The sequence below is a fragment of the Coturnix japonica genome, chromosome 7 (assembly GCF_001577835.2).
Source record: "Coturnix japonica isolate 7356 chromosome 7, Coturnix japonica 2.1, whole genome shotgun sequence".
Lineage (NCBI taxonomy): Eukaryota > Metazoa > Chordata > Aves > Galliformes > Phasianidae > Coturnix > Coturnix japonica.
This window is the reverse complement of record NC_029522.1, coordinates 3,287,191-3,306,749: the sequence shown is the minus strand read 5'-3', so window position 1 is coordinate 3,306,749 and position 19,559 is coordinate 3,287,191. Positions and strand designations below refer to the sequence as shown.

Below are 19,559 nucleotides of genomic sequence, written 5' to 3'. Positions count from 1 at the left end.
CTGAACTTTTGCATTGGGTTTAAGGAAAAGAGAGAGAGAGCACCAGCATCAGACTGGGATTTCTGATTGTACATCATGCTGTTGATGCTGATGGTGTTGTGGAGTGGCACCGATTCCCAGCTTTAGTACTAAGCGCTCATTGCTCAACACCTTATGGCAGAGTGATGGCTGCAAATTGAACCACACACCATCAAGCATAAGTGTGCTCCTGAAATGTGTTACTGTCAGAATACACACTGAGCAGCCCAAGAGAAAATGAAGGCTTTTGCTCTTGTACATGTGAATGCAGTAGAGAATGATGTCTTGAACATGTAAACTTAACCTTTATTTCCCTATGGTATCATTTTACTGCTGAGAAACAATGGGCTTGTTTTCATTGCTTTCTTTTCAATGTCCATTTTTGGAAAATTAAATTTGGCTGTGTGTAGATATTTGCAATCTGGCTGCTCCCAAAGAAGTGTCAGACTTCACTTAAAAGGACCCCAGGGTAGTCCTTTTCTCCCACAGGAGTGATCTGTGAGCTTTGGTTTGGTTATAAAAGTCAGATTTGTACACTGCGAAGAATAAAGAGTATTTGCATGAGTTAAAGAAGGGAGTGGTAGGCAGGTGGAAGAACAATACCCAACAAAGGGTATTGTTATGGCTTGGGAGGTGGTACTTGATTTGGATTATCAGAGTGGGGTTTTAAAATACTTAAAGAAGCAAAACAGCCTGAACAATCACTGCTGAGAGTGTGTGGATTTCCTGTGCTCTTTTTTTCCCTACTATCCCCCTGAAATACTGTTATGGACTCATTAGTTTTCCATGTTTCCTTTTTGTTGTTTGTAGGTGACAGCTGGCATTTGAGAAGGATGGACTGGTGCTTCGAAGCAGGAGAGGCTTTAAGTCAGGAAGTAAGAGGATCTTAGTTTTGACTTAAATCATATAATATCTTATTTGTTCCACTTGTTCTGTAGATTCTTCCTGCAGAGGAGGTCTGAGTGGTGTTTTGGTGCCTGCTGTGTAACTCAGCACAGTGTTTTGTTTTCACAAAACTATATGAAGCCATTTCAACCATAGATTTAAATGGGAAACTCAGGCACTGCCTCCTGTTTTCAAGGTCTCTTATCTGTATTTACCTAAGGTCTGGGATCAGCATACATGGAGGATGCTTGTATCTACAAAGAATGAGGTGTTGATTGCTATGAGGTGTGAAGGAGCTCAACACAGTAGCAGGCTGCTATAGATGTGATGGTTGTATCTTGTTGCAAAGTTGTATGTATTGCATACATACTACTTCATGTCGTGAGTGCAGAAGTATAAAACACCTCAAGTCTTTTGCATGCATTGCACAAAAACTAAATAAATCATGTGCTAGGAAACCAAGCTTAAGAACATACAGGCTCACAAGGCAACTATGCTTTCTCTTCCTACAGGATGCTACTCTGAAGGAACTTAATGTTTGCAGGGGAGATACTTTGGTTGTAACTGAAGGGAAGCTTCCCTCAAAGGTAAAAGTTAGAAGATGGTGTTCTTTAGTCAGCTGACAATCTGGAAACTTGAGCATAAAAGTAATTTCTTCTTTTGATTATTTCAGAGTTTTTCAGCTGTAGTATTTTTAGTCCAAAATTCTGTTTTTTTGGGGGTTGGTTTTTATTTATAAAAAGTAATTTTTATGTCAGATTTTGTGCTGAGGGTTGTGTTTGAAATTGGATGACCCTGCTGGGAAGCTCCAGGCAGCAGCGGTCAGGTAAGATTTCTGCACCAGCAAACCTCAGATGATACAGGCTGCTAGAAGGAAGTTGGAACTGAAGGCTGAAAGGCTGCAGGGAGCCCTGGGCAGGCAGCAGAGCACAGCACTGCAGTTGAATGAGTCCAGCTTCCTCTGGCAAGGTTGCATCTACGTCCAAATCTCCAGACAAGTATCACTCAGTTCAATCTGTAGATGCCACAGTGGCAGAGCAGGATGGTGATAGTATGTGACAGGAGGCTGGATTTATTTTTTCACCAAGTAGTACTTGTATAAAGAATGCCAATTCCAAGGTGTTTGTTTCTTTCTCCCTGTGAGGAGCGTAATTGGCATTGGAACACGTAGGCTATCTGGCACTTTGTGTTCGTATCTCAGGGTTTCTTGAAGATACCGATCTGGTGGTTGAAGTCTTCAAGTCAAACGAAACACAGAGAGAAGGCACGAGACCAGGTGAATGGGCTGACCTGTAAGATGGATGCTTTGCAAGTGTCTCCTGCAGGAGGTGAGCTTGATTATTTACTTTTTAAGGAGAAGTTGTATTGTCTGTGATAGCACTGAGGGCTCAGAGTCAAAACCTTCATTTTATTCTAAAGCTTTAAAGTGTTCCTGAAGCCTTTTCTCATTAATTTTACTCAGTTTGTCTTTTTCCCGTGTTTGTTTTGGTAGCGTAGGGAAGAACAGTTTCAACTTCCCTTGCAACAAGCTCTGCCTTTCACAGTCATGGCCACTAATTAATAATAATAATGAATTTGAGTAACTGGTCTTAATTTTACAGTGTAGAATTCATCTTGAATTCTTCCTGTTTTACAGCCAGAAGTGTATTTTTATCAACTGTTTTCTTTCTATCTAACTCCAGTCTATAAGTGAAACCTCACCTACAAGTGAATTATCTCTTAGGAAAACGTGTGAAGTCATATTCATTTTTCTTTTGTCTCTTTCTTCCTCCCTCTTCTCCTCCTTGCCCCCATCTGAAGATTCACCAGAATGCATCCAGGCAGACACGGATCTGTGCTATGCTGGCATTACAGAAATAGCAGGCGAATCTTCTTTGGAAGATCTGAAGATGCAGGTTAGATGTTCTCCTGTGTTGGAAATGTACAGCAACGCTGTGATTCATTGAGCTATATTAATACCTATTTTTTATTTCCTTTTCCCTTGTCTCCAGTATGTTCTGATATGGCATTTGCTTATATGCCATGTTCAGTGGTAAGTACCAAGAGGCAGCTTGAGCATGTAGCTCAGATAATTCCTTAGTATGTTCCCTGCAGTTGCCATTCTACCTGTCATGTGTCCTGAGCTGCAAAAGCCTTCTTGCACTTCATCTGGAACTTTGGCTTGCAGCTGTAATTTTTATTTCACGGTGTAAAGATGATTCATGATAAGCACACACATATACGAGCACTTCCTAAAAAGCCACTTTCCATTTCCACATTGTTCTTGTATTAGTTCTGTGCGTGTTTTTTGTATGTTGAATCTAATGAATGAAGAGTTGCTTTTGATGCACCGAAAGTCACTTTTGTCACTCAGGAAGGTAGAGCTTAGTTTCTTCAGCCAGAAACTAAGGTGCCTTTTAATGCTGCTCTTCTTTTTTTAACCTGAAAACTATGAATATAATACACTTAAAGCAACAGTAAGGAAAACCACCAAAAACAAACTAACAAAACCCAGCAAAACAGGAAAAACAACAGCCTAATAGACAATAATTAAAATCGATCACAAAGCTCATCTGTTATTTAGCTGGTTGATTGCTCTACTTAACAGGGTAGTAAAGGACACTTCTGATTCTGATCCATACCAATACTTTGCCATATTGGGTACAACTTGAGTTTCACATTCTCATCCAAACTGCTGATAAGAAAAGCTGTGCCTGTTTGCATCTTATGAATGAGATTTGTCTTAGTGTGGTATTGCGTGCTCAGTATGATTTCAAAGGAGCTTATCCAGCGCTTGGTTGGAGGTTGTGCTAGCGATCCTTCCAGCCTCGTTCCCTCCCAATGATGATGGTTAAAAATAAGTTGCCTACTTAAGAGACTTTTGTGTTGGGAGAGAATGAAGTCTGCCTCACTGTGAGGTTGAAGAGTAGATCTCTTGGTCATACTCACTACCTGTGAGCCTCAAGCTGGAATAAATCTAAATGCCTTGCCCTATTTCTAATTGCTTCAGTCTAGCAATGAGAATCAGTTGTTCTTTTATTTTTTTCCCAAGCAGACTGACCTGTAAAATCATAGAAGAACTGTTTGGTTTTTCAGGCTCTGACCTTACCGCAGTGCCCAGAGCATGTTATCCCACTGCCCACGTTTCTCAGAGCCTGGACAGTGGAAAGCAGGAGACCAGGCAGGCTGCTACGGCACAACAAGCAGCCACTCAGGTGGGTTTTGTACTAAAACACTCAAGCAGCATTGCAACAGGGTGACTGTTGACTGGATTGCATGAATGGACTGGTGGAGAAGTGAACCAGCTCAGACCAATAAAACCCTTTTCTGATTATTTCAGTTTTCTGATGAGCACTTTTTTCACCTCAGATGCTGTGGGATGGGAAGGTATGAGCACAAGTTGTTCATACTGTGTTTATTATGCTAAACTTTAAATGTTTTTAAATGTAATTCTGGTACTTTTCTGAGCTTTTTGTTGCTATGGTGTCTTGCTTTAGTTTTTCAGGTCAGCATGGATCTACTTGCCTAGAATTATGATTTCTCTACTTGTGCATTTAGAATACACAGCTGAAGGTGTTTATCATCTTTTTATTTTCAGAGAATATAAGCTGGATGCCAGAGTGGAAATCTGCATAGAACCTTTGCAGAAAGAAGAGAACCTGGGGTGAGTTCTTGAAGAGCTTTATTTCTTACTGCAGTATAGTTAAGAGACTAGAATCTAGTTACTTCAATGCTGTCACAATGACAGATGTCTCTAATGCTTTGGGGGCTATCTTTATTTTTCTCTGGTAGAGCTTTAGAAACAAAGAGGGGGGAGGAGGTGCAAACTAGGATTTCTGGATTCTGAGTGCAAGGTTTGCAAGGCTGGTTTATTTTTGTCTTCCTGATGACAGCCCACGTGAATTGCTGCTTCGAGTACAGATGGGAATACCAGGGGAAAGGGACTACTACGACTCCATGGATTTGGTGTGGAATATCTCCAAAGAATGCACTACCTGGGCGCTGAGGCAAAGAGTGGCTTCTCACTATTGTCTCCCTGTAGATAAAATTGAAATAGCCAAATACTTCCCTGAAAAATTTGAGTGGCTGCCAATATCTAGCTGGGTAAGATCTGGAACGACAGAATGCAACAGCTGGTTTGAGAAATGTCCACGTTGGTTTGTGCTGCTGTTCTTCAACAGACATGCTTGAATGTGTAGCCTTAAGTCCCTGCTATGTGATTTGGGAGGTAAATCTGATGGAGGTGGTTTCCTTCTTCAAGAATTAGATTAGGTCTTCATGAAATCACAGTTAAGGTGTTGTGATTTTTGGATTACCCCACGGGTCAGCAGACTTTCACCTGGTTTAGAGTGCAGTCTGGTTGGCACAAGATAAGCCACTCTTTTTATAATGGCTTTTCCCATGTTACTATTTCCTTGCATAGGAAGAAAAACATCTATTTTTGCCTGAGTGTTTCAGTCTATTCAGACATGTGCGGAAGTAACACAATAAGAGCTTTGCTGCTCTTTGCTCTGCAGGAGATCCTGTGGCTGAGGGTCACTGCTGATCACAGAGCATCATTTACTGAGCTTTATGGAAGGGAACTGCAAGAGGGAGGTGTGGGAAAGGGAAGATGATGATGTTTGCTCTTGGAGGTACAGAAAGCAAACTGGACAGTTGATTTTCATGACAATAAGGCTTTGAAGAATAGTGGGGACCCTCCACATTCAGGAACTGCCAACAAAAATCAGTGTAAGCAGATCTATCTCTGAAACCAGCCTTATCTTACTGTTGTGCTTTGATTTCATTCAGACCCAGCAAATTTCAAAGAGAAAACGGAAGAAAAAACAGGAGAGCTTACTGTCAGCACCATATCACCTGAAAGATGGAGACATCATTGGGGTGAAGGTAAATTAACTTGGCTTTGGAAATCTTTGCTTCTGCGGTAAACAAATCTCTTCCTGGTTTTCCTGGATCCTGCTGCATCTGTGTGAAAGGGCTGGGGTGTGAATGTGACAGAATACTCTGTGGACAGGGGGAATTAGTTGCTGTTGATACATTTTGTTTTTTCTTGCTGGGCTTTTTTTTTCCCCCCTTCATTTCTTATGCAGTTAGTCGGAAGCTTCATGCTTCTCCCCTTGTATCCCGCTGGTGGCACTAGAGGGCGGTGCTTCACAGGTTGTCCTGCCGTGCTTTATGAGTGTGAGAGTCATAGAATCATAGAACGGCCTGGATTAAAAGGAGCCACAACCATCATTTGGCTCCAACCTCCTTCTGTGTGCAGGGTCACCAACCAGCAGCCCAGGCTGCCCAGAGCCACATCCAGCCTGGCCTTGAATGCCTGCATGGATGGGGCATCCACAGCCTCCTTGGGCAACCTGTTCCAGTGTGTCACCACCCCCTGGGTGAAAAACTTCCTCCAAAGATCCAACCTAAACATGCCCTGTCTTACTTTAAAACCATTCCCCCTAGTCCTGTCACTGCCCACCCTCATAAACAGCCATTCCCCCTCCTGTACTGCTTTGTATTTGAGCATTATCCAAATGAAACTGGATTTCTCTTGCCCTTACATTATCAGTTGGGTTTTTCTTCCAACTCAGGATAAAACTTGAGAGCAGCACATATTCTAAATCTAAATCCATTACATTTTCAAAGTTATTACCGATCTATTCACAGATTTAAACAAAACAAAGAATAAAACGGCAAGATATTGAGCTCTGAATTGGCAATAAAACTGAATAATTTTGGTTGTCTGGCCTCTTTAAGTTGTCTGCATTTAACTAGAAGTCGCTGTAAAATTACTTAAGCAGAGTGTTGTGTGGGAAGTAGTTTTGGCAGATAGAAATAAACTAATGCTCTGTATCCCTTCTGACAACAGAACCTTCTCCTTGATGACAGTAAGGACTTCAGCACGGTGAGAGATGATGTTGGAAAACAGAAGCAAAGGCAGCTTGCGTTAGAAAAAAAGAAAAGGTATTGCCTGTTTATTTTTATTCTTCTTTTGACATACAAATACTGCTGCTGTAGTGCACAGTTCTGGCAGTGCCAAGAGAAGTTCTCTTGTAACTCCAACTTGTGCCTTTAAGTGCCACATGCCTGCTTTGAGCCTTATTTTGTCTTGCAACATGCCTGGGAGGTTTGTCACTACCTTAGGAGACAAAATTAGTTCCATTGCTGCAGTGTCCCCACGTAGGCTGTAAGTGGGAGCTCACAGTGTTGTTCCTATGCTGGAGTAGAATCCAGATTCCAATCCAGGTGGCTTATGCTGCTCTAGCTGCTAAGGTTCTGTACTAGTATCGGGCATCTTCATTTCTTTTAATAGTCGGCAAGCTGAATGCTCCCAGGACCATGTTCTATCTGAGGAAAAACTGAGTATTAAGCATCGTAAACCAGAAGTGGCTCTTTCCATCAATGTGGGAGTTTTCAGATAGCAGCGGGGGATGATTCGCTGACCAGACCATAGCACCAATGTGCTACATGCGAGTGCCTCAACTGGACCAGCAAGAGGGGTGCTTGTGCTCAGAGAGTGATCAAGAATCACCGAGACAAACTGGATGTAAGATTCAGGATATCTCTGATCTGCTTCTAATCTCTCTGAGGAAGTGCTTCAGCATCCCTTAATCGACGTGGGACTTATTCTCAGGCTGGGTAAACGCACTTTATCCATGAGAAAACTGATTAATATATTGAATTACCTTTCGATGACTGACTGTTTTTAACCATGTTAAATGCTTCTTTTGTCAGATGCTGATGCACCGTCACCACAAAGTTAGCTGCGTTTTTGAATGCAGTCTTAGATGTCTCTTTCTAGAAGTCACTTTCCCTTCTCTGATCACTGAGATTTTTAACAATACCAGAATTTACTTTTGCCTCTTTATATAAAAACATAAATCTGTAGTAACTTTTCTTGGTGTCACACAGTTGATTTACAGCCCCTGTCACAGAATGGGACACATGGCAGCCAACTGGCAGCTGAACTCAGTATCAAAGGTTCTTAAATATTAAGTGAAGCATCTACTAAATGCTTGTAAGAATGGATCTCATGTTAGCCAATTTCTCATCAGGTCCAGACCATTCTTTGAGTACAAGTACTGACAAATTAACCAGAGTTCTTTATAGAGTTAATTGGTTGTAATCAAATTCTAAGCATATTTTCAATGATAAAGTGAAGGTGGAATAGTGGAAAGTAACAGAAGCGTTTCCATGTGTTGTGTTTGCCTTGCACTGCTGTGCAAATTGACTGTTGTATCAAAATGAAGTCTGGTGGTGGGACACTACAAAGCCTTGTTGAACTGCACAGGTGTCTGGAAACCTGTTCTGAGGTGAGCAAAGCACTGTTCAGCAGTAACTGTTGAACCCTTATTTAAAACTGGGATAATGAGTAAACAAATGCAGTTAATCTGGGGATGCTGCTGTGCTTGATCTATACAACAGGCTATTAAAACTCTGGCTAAATGTGAGAAAAGGATTTTGGCATTGAGGACAATTTGAAGACCAAAATTGACACTCTTAGTTATGAACAAAAGCAAGCAAAAAAGAATTAAGGCCACCTCTCAGTCTTTAAGCACATATGAATCTTCATTTTTCTTAGGTATCTTTAAAATCCAGCAGATGCTTCTGGGCTTTTAAGGCTGTTTCCACCAAGGCTCCTTGGTGTTTTAATTTAACTTTTCTCCCCTAATTTCTGGTTGTAGGTGTGCTACTTCAGATAGGTTATTTTCTGATTGAGATGAGAGCAGCCAATTTATTTCCTTTCCAGCTCTGCCTGCTTGCCCTAACTTACTTTGCAGAGCCTTCTTTCATATCAGCTGATGTTCTTCTGAGCCAGGGTTTACATAAACTATGACACGTGCTGATTACGAAGATAAAGGAGAAAGCATTTTGTTTGCAAGCTGCTCCACTTGCTTTGCTGTCACTTTAACTCCTCCAGTTCCAATCTGGACTGCTCTTTTGAGCTTAACCTTCCTGACTGCTTTGTGATAATTCCAATTTCCTCTTGAAGCCTTTGGAGGAATTCAGGTAGGGATTATAAAGTACTGACATGGCAATTCTGGTATGTGCCTTTGTTGAAGTGTCATGTAGCAGCTCCTGCACTGAACCAATCTTGAATTATTTCTGATGTCCGCTCAAAATGCCTATTTTTTTTTCTTAAAACTATTGCGGATTGATCCACAACGGAAGAATGAATTGAAAAGAGGGTGGGGGAAGGGAAAACCTTTTAAAATTGGACTTTTTGTGATTCCACACTTTGTGATGGTTATATTCCAAAGCCTAGAAGGACTTTCATCTTTATTTTTCAAGTGTTTTTCGCAAAATAAAGAGTGGTTTCCAGATGTCTGTTTGACTTGTCTCTTTGTTCTTCCTTCTTGGTGTTTGCAACAGTGAAGCGAACTGTCTCAAGATCCTTCTGTGAGGGAAAAAATACAAGAATTGAGCAGCTCAGGGTTTGTGACGTGAGGCAATAGCGATAACAGCAAACGATTTTGCAGGGGGGACTTTTAAAATGGTATTGATTCAACTTTTTGTGGGTGGAAAGTACTACTGAGATGCCTCAAGGTGAAACTTAAGAAAGGAAACCCATTTCTGAAACACCTGTGTGGACAACACCTGCTCTGGTGACTCAGAATAATTGCCCATTATCCCTTTTGTGTGTGGCAGTTTGATGATAAGCTTAATTTTGTATAGCTATAGGTCACAACTGGTGATGGGCCTTTCCTCTGCCATTTCTCTTAGCTGAAGACAGGCCATAGTAAGAGGCTGTATTCAGGTGTGGCTGTTCATTTCCACCTCTGGAATAAGGCTGTTGTGGTCCTCCTTTTTATAGAGGTGGTAGTGGGTTTGGGTGTCCACCTTCAGTTCTTGTTTCAAAACAAGTACTCTGCAGTAATACCCAGTTAGAGTTTCTCTGCCTAAGGTATTCTTGGACATCTGAGTATAACCTGTGTAACCCAATGAAAATCATAGGAGAAAGAGGATGTTCCCAAGCACACGGTGTCAGGACTTCTCTCCTGAGCACAACACTGCTCTTAGCCACGCTAGAAATCCTGCCTGTGAAAGGCAGCTTTGGGCTCCTGCTTCTGCCTGGTAACACAAAGGCACACAGCCACTGAATTCAGACTTTAAGTGGGCACAACTTTGAAGAGACAGACAGGGTGCTTTCTGTTGTCAACATGCATGTATATTCCCCAGCAGAAGAGTCTCCAGACTAAACCTCAAGCAATCTGTTACAGTGTTAGGATACCTTTTAAATTGCTGTGCCTCCCCTTAGTACCACGGGGACTCATGGAGTCTTAGTGAGTTCCTTGCTTTTGATTCCTCAATTAACTGAGCTGTGCTTCCTTGGGGCACTGCCTCTTCAGCAAATTGAGCATGCCAAAGGTCAAGCTGAACTAAACCCCCACGATTCATTCTCAGGCATTACAGACACTTTCATAGAGCTGGTGGCAGAAATCCAGATCAACCATATGATTCCAACATAAACAACCCTCTTCCCTAGAGCAGCTTCTTCCCAGTCTGTTTCCTCTGAGACCTCTTGGATGTAGAAGCTGTCAACACCTTTTCTTCTTCCTAGGATTACAGGATCCTGTAGTCACAGCCTGTCTGGGAACCTCATTAATTTCCGAGTGTGTCAGTCTGTTGTACTTTATTTAAAGAACAATGACTAAAAATTAATAATCACCAAAAGACATATTAACTGAGCACCGGTGCTTCACTGTTTGATAGTTATTAATACAACCACTGCATTTGACAGGTTGTATGGGATTAGATACTTCTCCTATATGTATATATATATCTGCAGTGCATTGACCCAAGTGCAACACCTCACACTCGGCCTTGTTGACCCTGGTTATATTCACATAACGTAGGCAGGGCCTAAGATGGCGGCGGTGCCTGTTGCTATGGCTGCGCGGTGCTTAGCAACCGCGTGCTGCGGCTCCGAGCATGCGCAGTGAGGCGCGTTGCGCCGCGGGGCAGGCTGGGAACGCTGAGAGCCGGCGGCGGCGCCGTCCCCGCCGTCGCAATGAACGAGGCGGTGGTACGACGGACACAGGAGAGTCTGGGGCGAGTGATCCGCAAACCGCCCTTGACGGAGCGGCTGCTGAGTAAGCCGCCATTCCGATACCTGCACGACGTCATCACCGAGGTGGGCCTCCCCGCCGGCGGGGCTCGGAGAGTCGGCGCCCCCTGAGCAGGGCGCCCCCTGGCGGCTGGGGGTGTAACCCCGCCTGGGGGGGGCACGGAGGGGCGTGGGGTCCCGGCTCGTGTTGTGTGACGCGCCGTGCTGGAAGGCAGCAGCCTTCTGCTCTAATATAGTTATCATTAATGATAAGGCCACGGTCTAGTGCCGCCTAATGCTGTTCTGTAGGAGCTTCGAGTGCCCTTAACTCGATCCTTTTCCTTGTCTTCTCAAGGTGATTAGAGTGACGGGCTTCATGAAAGGGCTTTACACGGATTTTGAATTGAAGTCAGATAATGTCAAGGTGGGTACGAAGCTTCCTTGTTTATTCAGCCTGAATAAAAACGGGCTCTGAGACGTGCTGCAAGGCACCTGCGGTCTTTGAGGTCCCTTCCAACCCGGGTAATTCTGTGATTCTGTGTGTGATTCTTTCCTGTGTTCAGCTTCCATTGCTTTATTCAGGCATGGTGTAGAAACAGTGGGAGGTATGGTGGGCTTTCTTTGGATATGTTGAGGTGTATCAGAATGTTCTGAGTTGGAAGGGACCCCAAAGCCCAAACCCTGCCATAGGCCACCTCCCACAGAACACATTGCCCCAGTGCCCCGTCCAACCTGGCTTTGAGCACTGCCCTTCTCCAGGCAGCCTCACTGTTTCCTCCTAACATCTAACCTAGATTTCCCCTCTTTTAGTTTAAAGCCATTCCCCATTGTCCTGTCACTATCAGACTGTGTGTGAAGCTGGTCTCCCTGCTGTTTATAAGCTCCCCTCAAGTAACAGAACACTGCTTGAGTGTTTCTCTGGATCCATATATATATATATATGCACTTTATACACGCATACAGAAGATATTATTGCTTAATAATGCATCTTGTTATGCGTGTTCTACAACAGTCTTATTACCATTATTACAGCCATTATGAAAGTCTGATTACTGAAAGTAATGCTATTAGTGAAAATGCTTTTCTTAAGTGCGAGGGTGACTCAAGTCTGTGTTTGCTCACCTTCTAGTGCTTGCCTCTTTTGCTAAGCAATGCATGCTGCCTTCTCCCAATACCAGCTAGGCTCAAAACTCGTCACTTACTCATGGCAGATAATGCATGTTGTGTGTTGCTAGTTAAACAGCTACAGCCATTGGTGATTGTTTAACATAGCAACTAAAGCTACTGGCTCGCCTATAGCTAGTTAAATGGGTGGTTTATTCACTTCCTAGGGCTGATAATTGGTTCCGTGAAAAGTAGCTTAGTACATGGTTAATTCTCTTTTTGGAGACCACTGTCCATTTTATTTGTGGATCCAAAAAGCAGATTTCGTAGGCGGGAATTATCTGTAAACTGCATCAAACTGACAGAGCGTGCAGCTGGATGGATCTCAGTGAGTTGTGTTTCCTGTCAGCTTTATATGATGTGTATGTAAACCAGGTTGGATGGGACCCTGGGCAACCTGGTCTAGTACCAGATCTGGAGGTTGGTGGCCCTGCCTGTGGCAGGGGGTTGGAACTTGATGATCCTTGAGATCCCTTCCAATCTGAGGCATCTTATGATTCTGTGATTCCATGAGTCTATGATTATGTGCTTAATAGAATGTTGTGCAGCTGATTCCTCCTGTCAGAGGTTTCCTAACCTTGAGGTGGTGTACGGAGTTATTATAGGATCTCACAGCTATTTCTGAATTGTTTTTCTAGGATAAAGATGCCAAAATCAGCTTCCTTCAGAAGGCCATCGATGCTGTGGTAATGGTGACAGGAGAGCCACTGTCAGTAAAACCAGCACGTGTTGTGGCTGGGCACGAACCTGAGAAAACAAATGAGTTTCTGCAAGCCATTGGGAAGTGTTGCTTAAAAAAGGTATGACATCTCCATCTACATCATTACAGAGATATGTATTTGTGTTATACATTATCAGAGCTCATTTGTGGCAGAGTTTGACACTCATTAGCTACTTTTAATTACAGAAGATATACTGTGTTGGGTTACCACTATAATAACAGATGTATAGAATGTGATCCTAAGCAGAGTTTGAGCCAGGTCCCCATACAAATACATTCTAGATATCCATCTAAAAACCTGTGAAGTGATGAGTGAGAAGAAACTGCTCCTTGAACAGCAAAATACTACAGTATTCACAAGCTGTGTGAAGGTTTTGTCTGGGTAATCTTTGTCTGATGATCTGATAGTTTACACTGCTATTATTTCCCTTCAGTTAACTGAATGAGACAGACTTCTTCCTTGTTAATTGCTTGAGATTGGCAGGGAGGAGGTGAAATGGGCTGAGTTTGATGGTACAGCTTTGTACAGCGTCGTGATGAGATGTAATAACCAAAGGCTGATGTCTGTCCATTCGAGCCAAGATTATTAGCCCTTTGTCTTTACTGTGAAACATAAGCTGGATGTGCACTGTGGAAAAGGTTTGGATTCTAACTAGCTTTATATCTAGTGTTGCTACAGTAGATAAAAAGCACCACCTGTTTATATAAGCCTAGTATGCATGATCAAATTATTGCAAGAGTTACAAAGAGGTGTTTGATTTAGAAGAGCAGAAATATAAGGTGCGTCTCAAAAGAAATAGAAAATCATGTTGACTACAGTCAGGAAGAAGGCAGATATTTAATAAGGTCGCTCATTTCAGGATTCTTTTCTGTTTCTTGCAGCTGTCCAGTGATGTTGCTGTAAAAAAGATCTTAGCTGGGGAAAGAGCTGATGCTAAAGGAAAACCTCCATCCAGTAAACCTCGAGATACAGAAAGCAGGGAGTCCAAAACAGACCAAAAAAACCATAGGGATAAAGAGGTAGGAAACTCCTGTTGGGTACACTGGCTACTCATTATTATTATATATTTTATTTCTATAGTGGGCATGTTGTATGTAGAAAGTAACTATGTGATAGAGTTGACATCTATTGAAATTGAATATTACTTTTTGATTTGTTTTAGGGAAGAGGAGAAACTGACATTAAAGACAGAAGTTCGAGCAGAGACAGAAAACCCAAAGGAGACGTCAAAGAAAACGAAGAAAGAGAAAAGGAAAGTGAAAAACAGAAGGATAATGAAGACAGGCACAAAGACTCTGAAAGGGACAACTCTAAGGAAGGAGGAAAACAAGAAAGGGAAAGAAACAAAAGCAGAACGACCAAACAAGGAAGAGAAACAGAAAAAAGCAAGGGAAAAAGAGACATAGAACGAGAAGATAATATTGGACGGGATAAAGCACAAGAAAAGGAGAAAAAAAATGAAGGAGGAAGAGAAACGGACAGACTGAAAGGAAGAGACAAAGATAAGGGTAGGGAGAGAGAACGAGAGAAAGACAGAGAAAAGGGAAAAGACCCTGAGAGGGACAAACAGAGAGACAGAGGGAAAGATGGGGAGCATGGACAAGAACACGGAAAGGATAAAGCAGAGAAAAAGGTAAGTGAGATCTTATCGCAGAGCAGTGTTCAACTATGAAGCGTTTTCTGTAACAGTGAATGTTTTTTTATTATGGATTTAATCTGTTAAGGATGTGGCCGAGGCTGTATGTGCACCTTCCTGTCTGCGAGCAGTCAGACTCATCTGCCCAGTGCTTCCTGAATGTCTGTTAAGCAGTTTATTTTCTGAACTGTGCTTGCTTGAATTCTCCTCATCACATTAGATTCAATCTGATAGAGTGGAGTGGCAGCTATTGTTGGAATTATTCGCTGTCATTGTCATGCATCTTTCTAGTAACGCATGCTGTTGCTTCAGCCAAAGCTAGCTTCTGGGGAAGGTGGGGGTTAAAGAGAGCTTTGTTGAGCCATAGCTGGTTGCTTGTCTCACTCTTGAGCTTACTTCTTCCATAGAGAGATCAGTTGAACAGTGAATCTTGCCCTGTTAGACTTCCAAGAGAGCCAAGCCAGTTGAGGAGAGCAGGTAGATGGCTAAGAATTCTGTTGTAATGCGCCCAGTTGCACTGTATGCTCATTTCCTATTCATATATTTCAGCTAACTAGGCTGTTACTCAGCACATGGAATCTAAAGCAAATATTTCATTTTAGTCTGCAGATTCTGAGGAATCCAAACTTAGAAAACTGCAGAAGCCAACTAAAGCCAGCAGGTGCCAGCCAGATGATGAGGTTAATGATATAGAAGATCGGGGAAGGCGAGCTTTGAAAGCGTTCCAGTTTAGAATGGTTTGGAAATCTGCATTAAGGAAATGAAGATTGAAAGTGAAGTAGATGCCAAGTTTTAGGGCTCTAAAATAGGTTGTCTGAGTATTTTTATTTAGTTGACTACTACAGGAAAATGTTTATTTGTTCAAAGGTTTCTCCTTTTTCCTCTTTCCTGGAATGCTGCTATATGTTTGTTTGATCAGGCAGCTCAGTGTGATGCAGCTGCTCACTCGCACCCCCAGCTTTGGGCTGGAGGAGAGAACTGAAAAGTTCAAAGTGCAAAAATGGGTGGGGGGGTGGTTGAGATAAAGGGAGTTTAATAAGACAAAAAAAAGGAAAAGCAACTAAACAAGCAGTGTAAAAATCATTTGTTCACCACCAGCTGACTGATGCCCAGCAGTGGAATCCTGGCTATCTCAGGGTGATGCCGTATGTATGGGATATCCCTTTGGCAAGCTTAGGTGAGCTGTCCTGGTTTTGTCCCCTCCCATATCTTTGTGCACCCCAGTGCCTTGTTGGCAGCCAGCACAAGAAGCTGCAGAGTTCTTCCTGGCTGAGTGTAAGCACTCCTTAGCAACAGCTATACCGTTGTTGTGCTATCAACATTGTTCTTACCCTCAATCCAAACCGTGCCAGCTGCTAGGATTTAGGACAGGTGTTTTAATAGCGGTTGCTGGGTTGAATGGAAAATAAATCCAGTTTTGCATTGTGTTTTGCAGCTGGATGATGGTAGGGTGGAACAGGAACTTGCTGACTGCCTCTGAACAGTAGCTGTTGTTTGTGATACCATTGTGTCTGCATCTGCTGCTTCTTGATGACCTGAGGCAATATGGGGAATTAAGGAACCGTATGGCTAAATGTTTAAGAGTGAGCCTTCAATAAATTAGCCTGAAGGTAGTTCATGCTAGGAAGAAATAGGCAGCATCCCAAGTCCAGCAGGCGTCTCTGTTGGAATTCTGTGGGCCGCTGACATCATTGTGTCTTCTACATGAGATGACAAATTTATAGCTGTTTTTTGACTGAAATCCAACCAAAGTTTTTGAATTATTGGCACTTGGAGGGAGAGCTTATAAAATAGTTTTCAGCCTGAAGCGAACGTTCATGGCCAAGTTAAACTTCCTGCAAATTGGGTCTCTAATGGAAATTCTGAGCCTCGTCCCAAGCTGTCGTAGTGCTCTTGGGCACCACTGGAATATGCTGGGGCAGTAAAGTTTCATTTCCCGTCTTAAGTGCTTTTGGGAGTGATTCCAAGGCATGTTGCTTTACTACCTTAAATCTAGATAACATGCTGTTCCTTTACTTGCTTGCGTAACGGTAGACGCTGCTTTGCTTTTAGGTGTTGAAAACATACTCTTTAGACGAGTGCATGACAAATGGTCACCTTACTAAGGCTCTGCAAGAGAGGAATGAAATGAAAACGCTCCCAATGAATCTCGTAAAGCTGGAGAGCTTGGATAGCTGTGTAAAGTGATTTAGAGAACATTCCATCATGAGATAGTCGAGAGGTGCACCTTAGTGCACTGAGGTTGATCTTACTTTCCTCCCAGTAGTTTCACAGCAGGATAATGCCTTTATTCCCAGGGATTTACCCTGACTTAAATTGCTGTAATACCATTTATGTCATGTGAAACAAATGTATTAAAAGCAAAGGAAACAACTTTTGTATTAATGCCTACAAAGAGTATTTGATTGCATTATTTGGTAGTGTGTGCTGCATTGATATATCTTAAGCATCCATTTTTTCAGCTTTCTAAAAATACACTGCACTTGAAACAAGTTAAAACAACCCCCTTTCAAGCTGTCTGATATGCCATTGCCTAATGTGTTGCCTGCTTTCTTCTGCCCTGAGGACTGAACTCTTCTTCTTTCCTGTTTTGTTCCTCTTAGGTTCATTTACACAGCAGTGGCTTATGGTAGAGTCATAGAATGACTTAGGTTGGAAGGGACCTTAAAGACCATCCAGTTTCAAGCCCGTTGTCATGGGCAGTGTTGTCACCCACCAGCTCAGGCTGCCTAGGGCCCCATCCAAACTGGTCTTGAATGCCTTCAGGAATGGGACACGTGCAGCTCTTTGGACAACCTGCAGGAGTGCCACATCACCTCCTGAGTGAAAATTATCTTCCTTATATTTAACCTAAATTTCCCCTCTTTTAGTTTATAACCATCCCTCCTTGTCTTATCCTGATTAGACCATGTCAAAAGTTGGTCCCCCTCCTGTTTATAAGCTCCCTTTAAGTACTGGAAGGCTGCAGTGAGGTCTCCATATAAAGTTTAGTCATTAGTATTACTCCTTTGAGATCAGGAGCCTAGGAAAGAGTCTGTCATTATTCACTGACATTTTCATTCTTCTCTCTGCTAATCATCTGAGGCCAGCCTTAAAATACTATTTCAATTTTCGCACGTTGATTTCTTTTTTCTTCATGTATTTTTCTTGAACTGAAGAAACTGTATGTTGCCAGGCATGTGATAGTCATCACGTGGCTATCTATAATTCGCTGGAACTAAAAGAAAGCAAATATAAGTAGGAATTAAGAAGAAACATTTGGCCAGCACATGGCAATCAGGAGACTCCTTTCTGCTTGAAGGCTGTTACGTGCCACGTTGTTTCTGCTTGGAGCAAGCCAGGTTGTGTTCTGTTCACTCAGTCCAGCTCAGGTAGAAATCTTGTTTGCAGCAGACACTCAGAAGCTCAATCTGTCATGCCACAGAATAATAATAATAAGACAACTTTGTCTTTTGACAAGAGGTGATTCGAGCTGAGCGTATGGTGCCGCTTATATGGAAGTGTCTGCAGAGCAGGTATGTCATTTACCCCTACGGCAAAACACATTGGAAAAGTCTCTTCCATTTTACAGATGGCTGCTGAAACTTTTGGCTACAGCTTTTTGTAATATCCTGTAACTTCTGGCCACTTCTGTAACGACCTTTATTTTTTTGCTGTACAAACCATATTGCTCTGGAATGGGTCATTTGAATCAGCCTCTAAAGTCCGTTCTAATGAACTTCTGTTGGAACTCATCTATAATGAAACAACTACTGAATGAAAAAATGACTTAACTGCCCTTGAAGCAGCAGAGAGAACTGTTCCATGGAAATCTCCTGAACATGGCTTAGATAATTTTGTTCCAGTGCTGTGAACTGGAATGCTTCTTGCTGTCAGTTATTCATAATTGACTCAGGTAATAGAAGGCCAACGTTCACATTTGTATTGTAAGAAATAGCTGTTTGTTTTTTTCTGAGTTTGAAGGGTTTTAATTAGCAGAACCTAACAGCAATAGAACATCATCTGAGCATCTCTCAGGAAAAGTTAATTGATCCATATAATCCTGGTGTCAGTGCCACACAGTCGAATGGATCTTTCCATGTTCTAATTAGAAGCAAAGTTAGCCGAAATAGACAGAGGATTGAATTAGATTAGAGGTCTTTTCCAACCTTTATGATTGCCCAGAGTTAGGAGGGCAGAAACTGCTCAACTACTGCTGTGTGCATACACTCATAAAGCAAATAGCATAGCTATAATAGAGCAGAAAAATCTGACCTCCTGTGTGTGCTGCCTTCTGCTAATATTCAGTAGCATTAGTGGCACTGTCAGTAGGTTGTAACAGTAGTTCACTTCACAAAATCAGAGCACGTGGAGCTTGGAGATCCCTGTATGAAAGTTACTGATAGAAACTGTTTATGAGATCCTTTTGTGAATATAGGGGTTGGTTATTGCATGGAAGGAAAGGGGGATTGGCAGTTAGGCAGGGTGTCCTTTCAGAGCACGTTCTTCTTGACCGTAACATTACACACTGTTATTTTCTAATGTCTTGAAATCAGCCTATTTAAAGATGAATAACAAAGCAGCCCATTGGGTGGTTTACAGCAGACTACCGTATCCTCTCCAAATAGAAATGGAATGACTCAAAACTGGGAAGCGTGTACATCCATCTAGGATCCCACTTAAATGCTTTTCTTCCTGTATGGTATGAGATGGAGTGTAAAATTACTTTTTAATGACTTTAAATACTTTTTAATTTACTGCTTTTCAGAGTTGGAATTTGTAAGAAGGAGGACTTATTTTATCTCCCTTTGGAAAGACTCGAGTCATAAATACAGCAGGCTTTATGTTTTTGTATGCTACCATAGTGATTAGAGTTTTACTTTGCACCTGTTGCCAGCGTGCACATTTGGCACTACAAGTGTTAAGCAGCGTTTGCAGTCACTACCTGCCATAAATAAATGACTGAATCTGCTCCTCCAGAAGCCCCAGCACCAACTCTCAACTCCTTCCCCACCTGTGCTAATAATTACATCACCCAAATTGCTGCTAAATGCTGAGTGTACCAGATGCAGCCGTGCAGGTCTCTACAACCAGACTGTGAAGCTGTGGGGAGCTCGACTTTTACCCCTGGTGTAGTGTT

General features: G+C 42.3%; 2 protein-coding genes and 1 long non-coding RNA gene across 5 annotated transcripts in view; 2 read left to right on the top strand and 1 right to left on the bottom strand.

The window, feature by feature from the left end:
• The window catches only part of USP40 (ubiquitin specific peptidase 40), a 28,245-nt gene extending 19,051 nt beyond the window's left edge, over window positions 1-9,194 (top strand). For 2 of the 3 annotated variants that reach the window (XM_015867706.1, XM_015867705.1), the window contains exons 23-32: window positions 829-893; window positions 1,416-1,490; window positions 2,105-2,231; window positions 2,704-2,798; window positions 3,979-4,097; window positions 4,481-4,546; window positions 4,776-4,986; window positions 5,674-5,769; window positions 6,740-6,834; window positions 7,184-9,194. In XM_015867706.1, the coding sequence (XP_015723192.1) occupies window positions 829-893; window positions 1,416-1,490; window positions 2,105-2,231; window positions 2,704-2,798; window positions 3,979-4,097; window positions 4,481-4,546; window positions 4,776-4,986; window positions 5,674-5,769; window positions 6,740-6,834; window positions 7,184-7,292 (1,058 nt within the window). In that variant the 3' untranslated portion in view covers window positions 7,293-9,194. Of the gene's footprint in view, window positions 1-828; window positions 894-1,415; window positions 1,491-2,104; window positions 2,232-2,703; window positions 2,799-2,894; window positions 2,936-3,978; window positions 4,098-4,480; window positions 4,547-4,775; window positions 4,987-5,673; window positions 5,770-6,739; window positions 6,835-7,183 lie in introns of those variants that run through there. The other variant, XM_015867707.1, reaches the window with a different exon arrangement.
• On the bottom strand, window positions 9,010-10,191 carry LOC116653658. The gene is made up of 2 exons (XR_004307908.1): window positions 10,103-10,191; window positions 9,010-9,268 (listed from the first exon to the last, which is right to left on the bottom strand). It is a non-coding gene; the product is annotated as an uncharacterized LOC116653658 (long non-coding RNA).
• A 618-nt stretch (window positions 10,192-10,809) lies between these two features.
• Window positions 10,810-19,559, top strand: part of TRAF3IP1 (TRAF3 interacting protein 1) — a 28,789-nt gene continuing 20,039 nt past the window's right edge. The window contains exons 1-5 of the mRNA XM_015867710.2: window positions 10,810-11,005; window positions 11,274-11,342; window positions 12,721-12,882; window positions 13,686-13,823; window positions 13,967-14,437. Coding sequence (XP_015723196.1) covers window positions 10,883-11,005; window positions 11,274-11,342; window positions 12,721-12,882; window positions 13,686-13,823; window positions 13,967-14,437 — 963 coding nt within the window. The 5' untranslated portion in view covers window positions 10,810-10,882. The remainder of the gene's footprint in view (window positions 11,006-11,273; window positions 11,343-12,720; window positions 12,883-13,685; window positions 13,824-13,966; window positions 14,438-19,559) is intronic.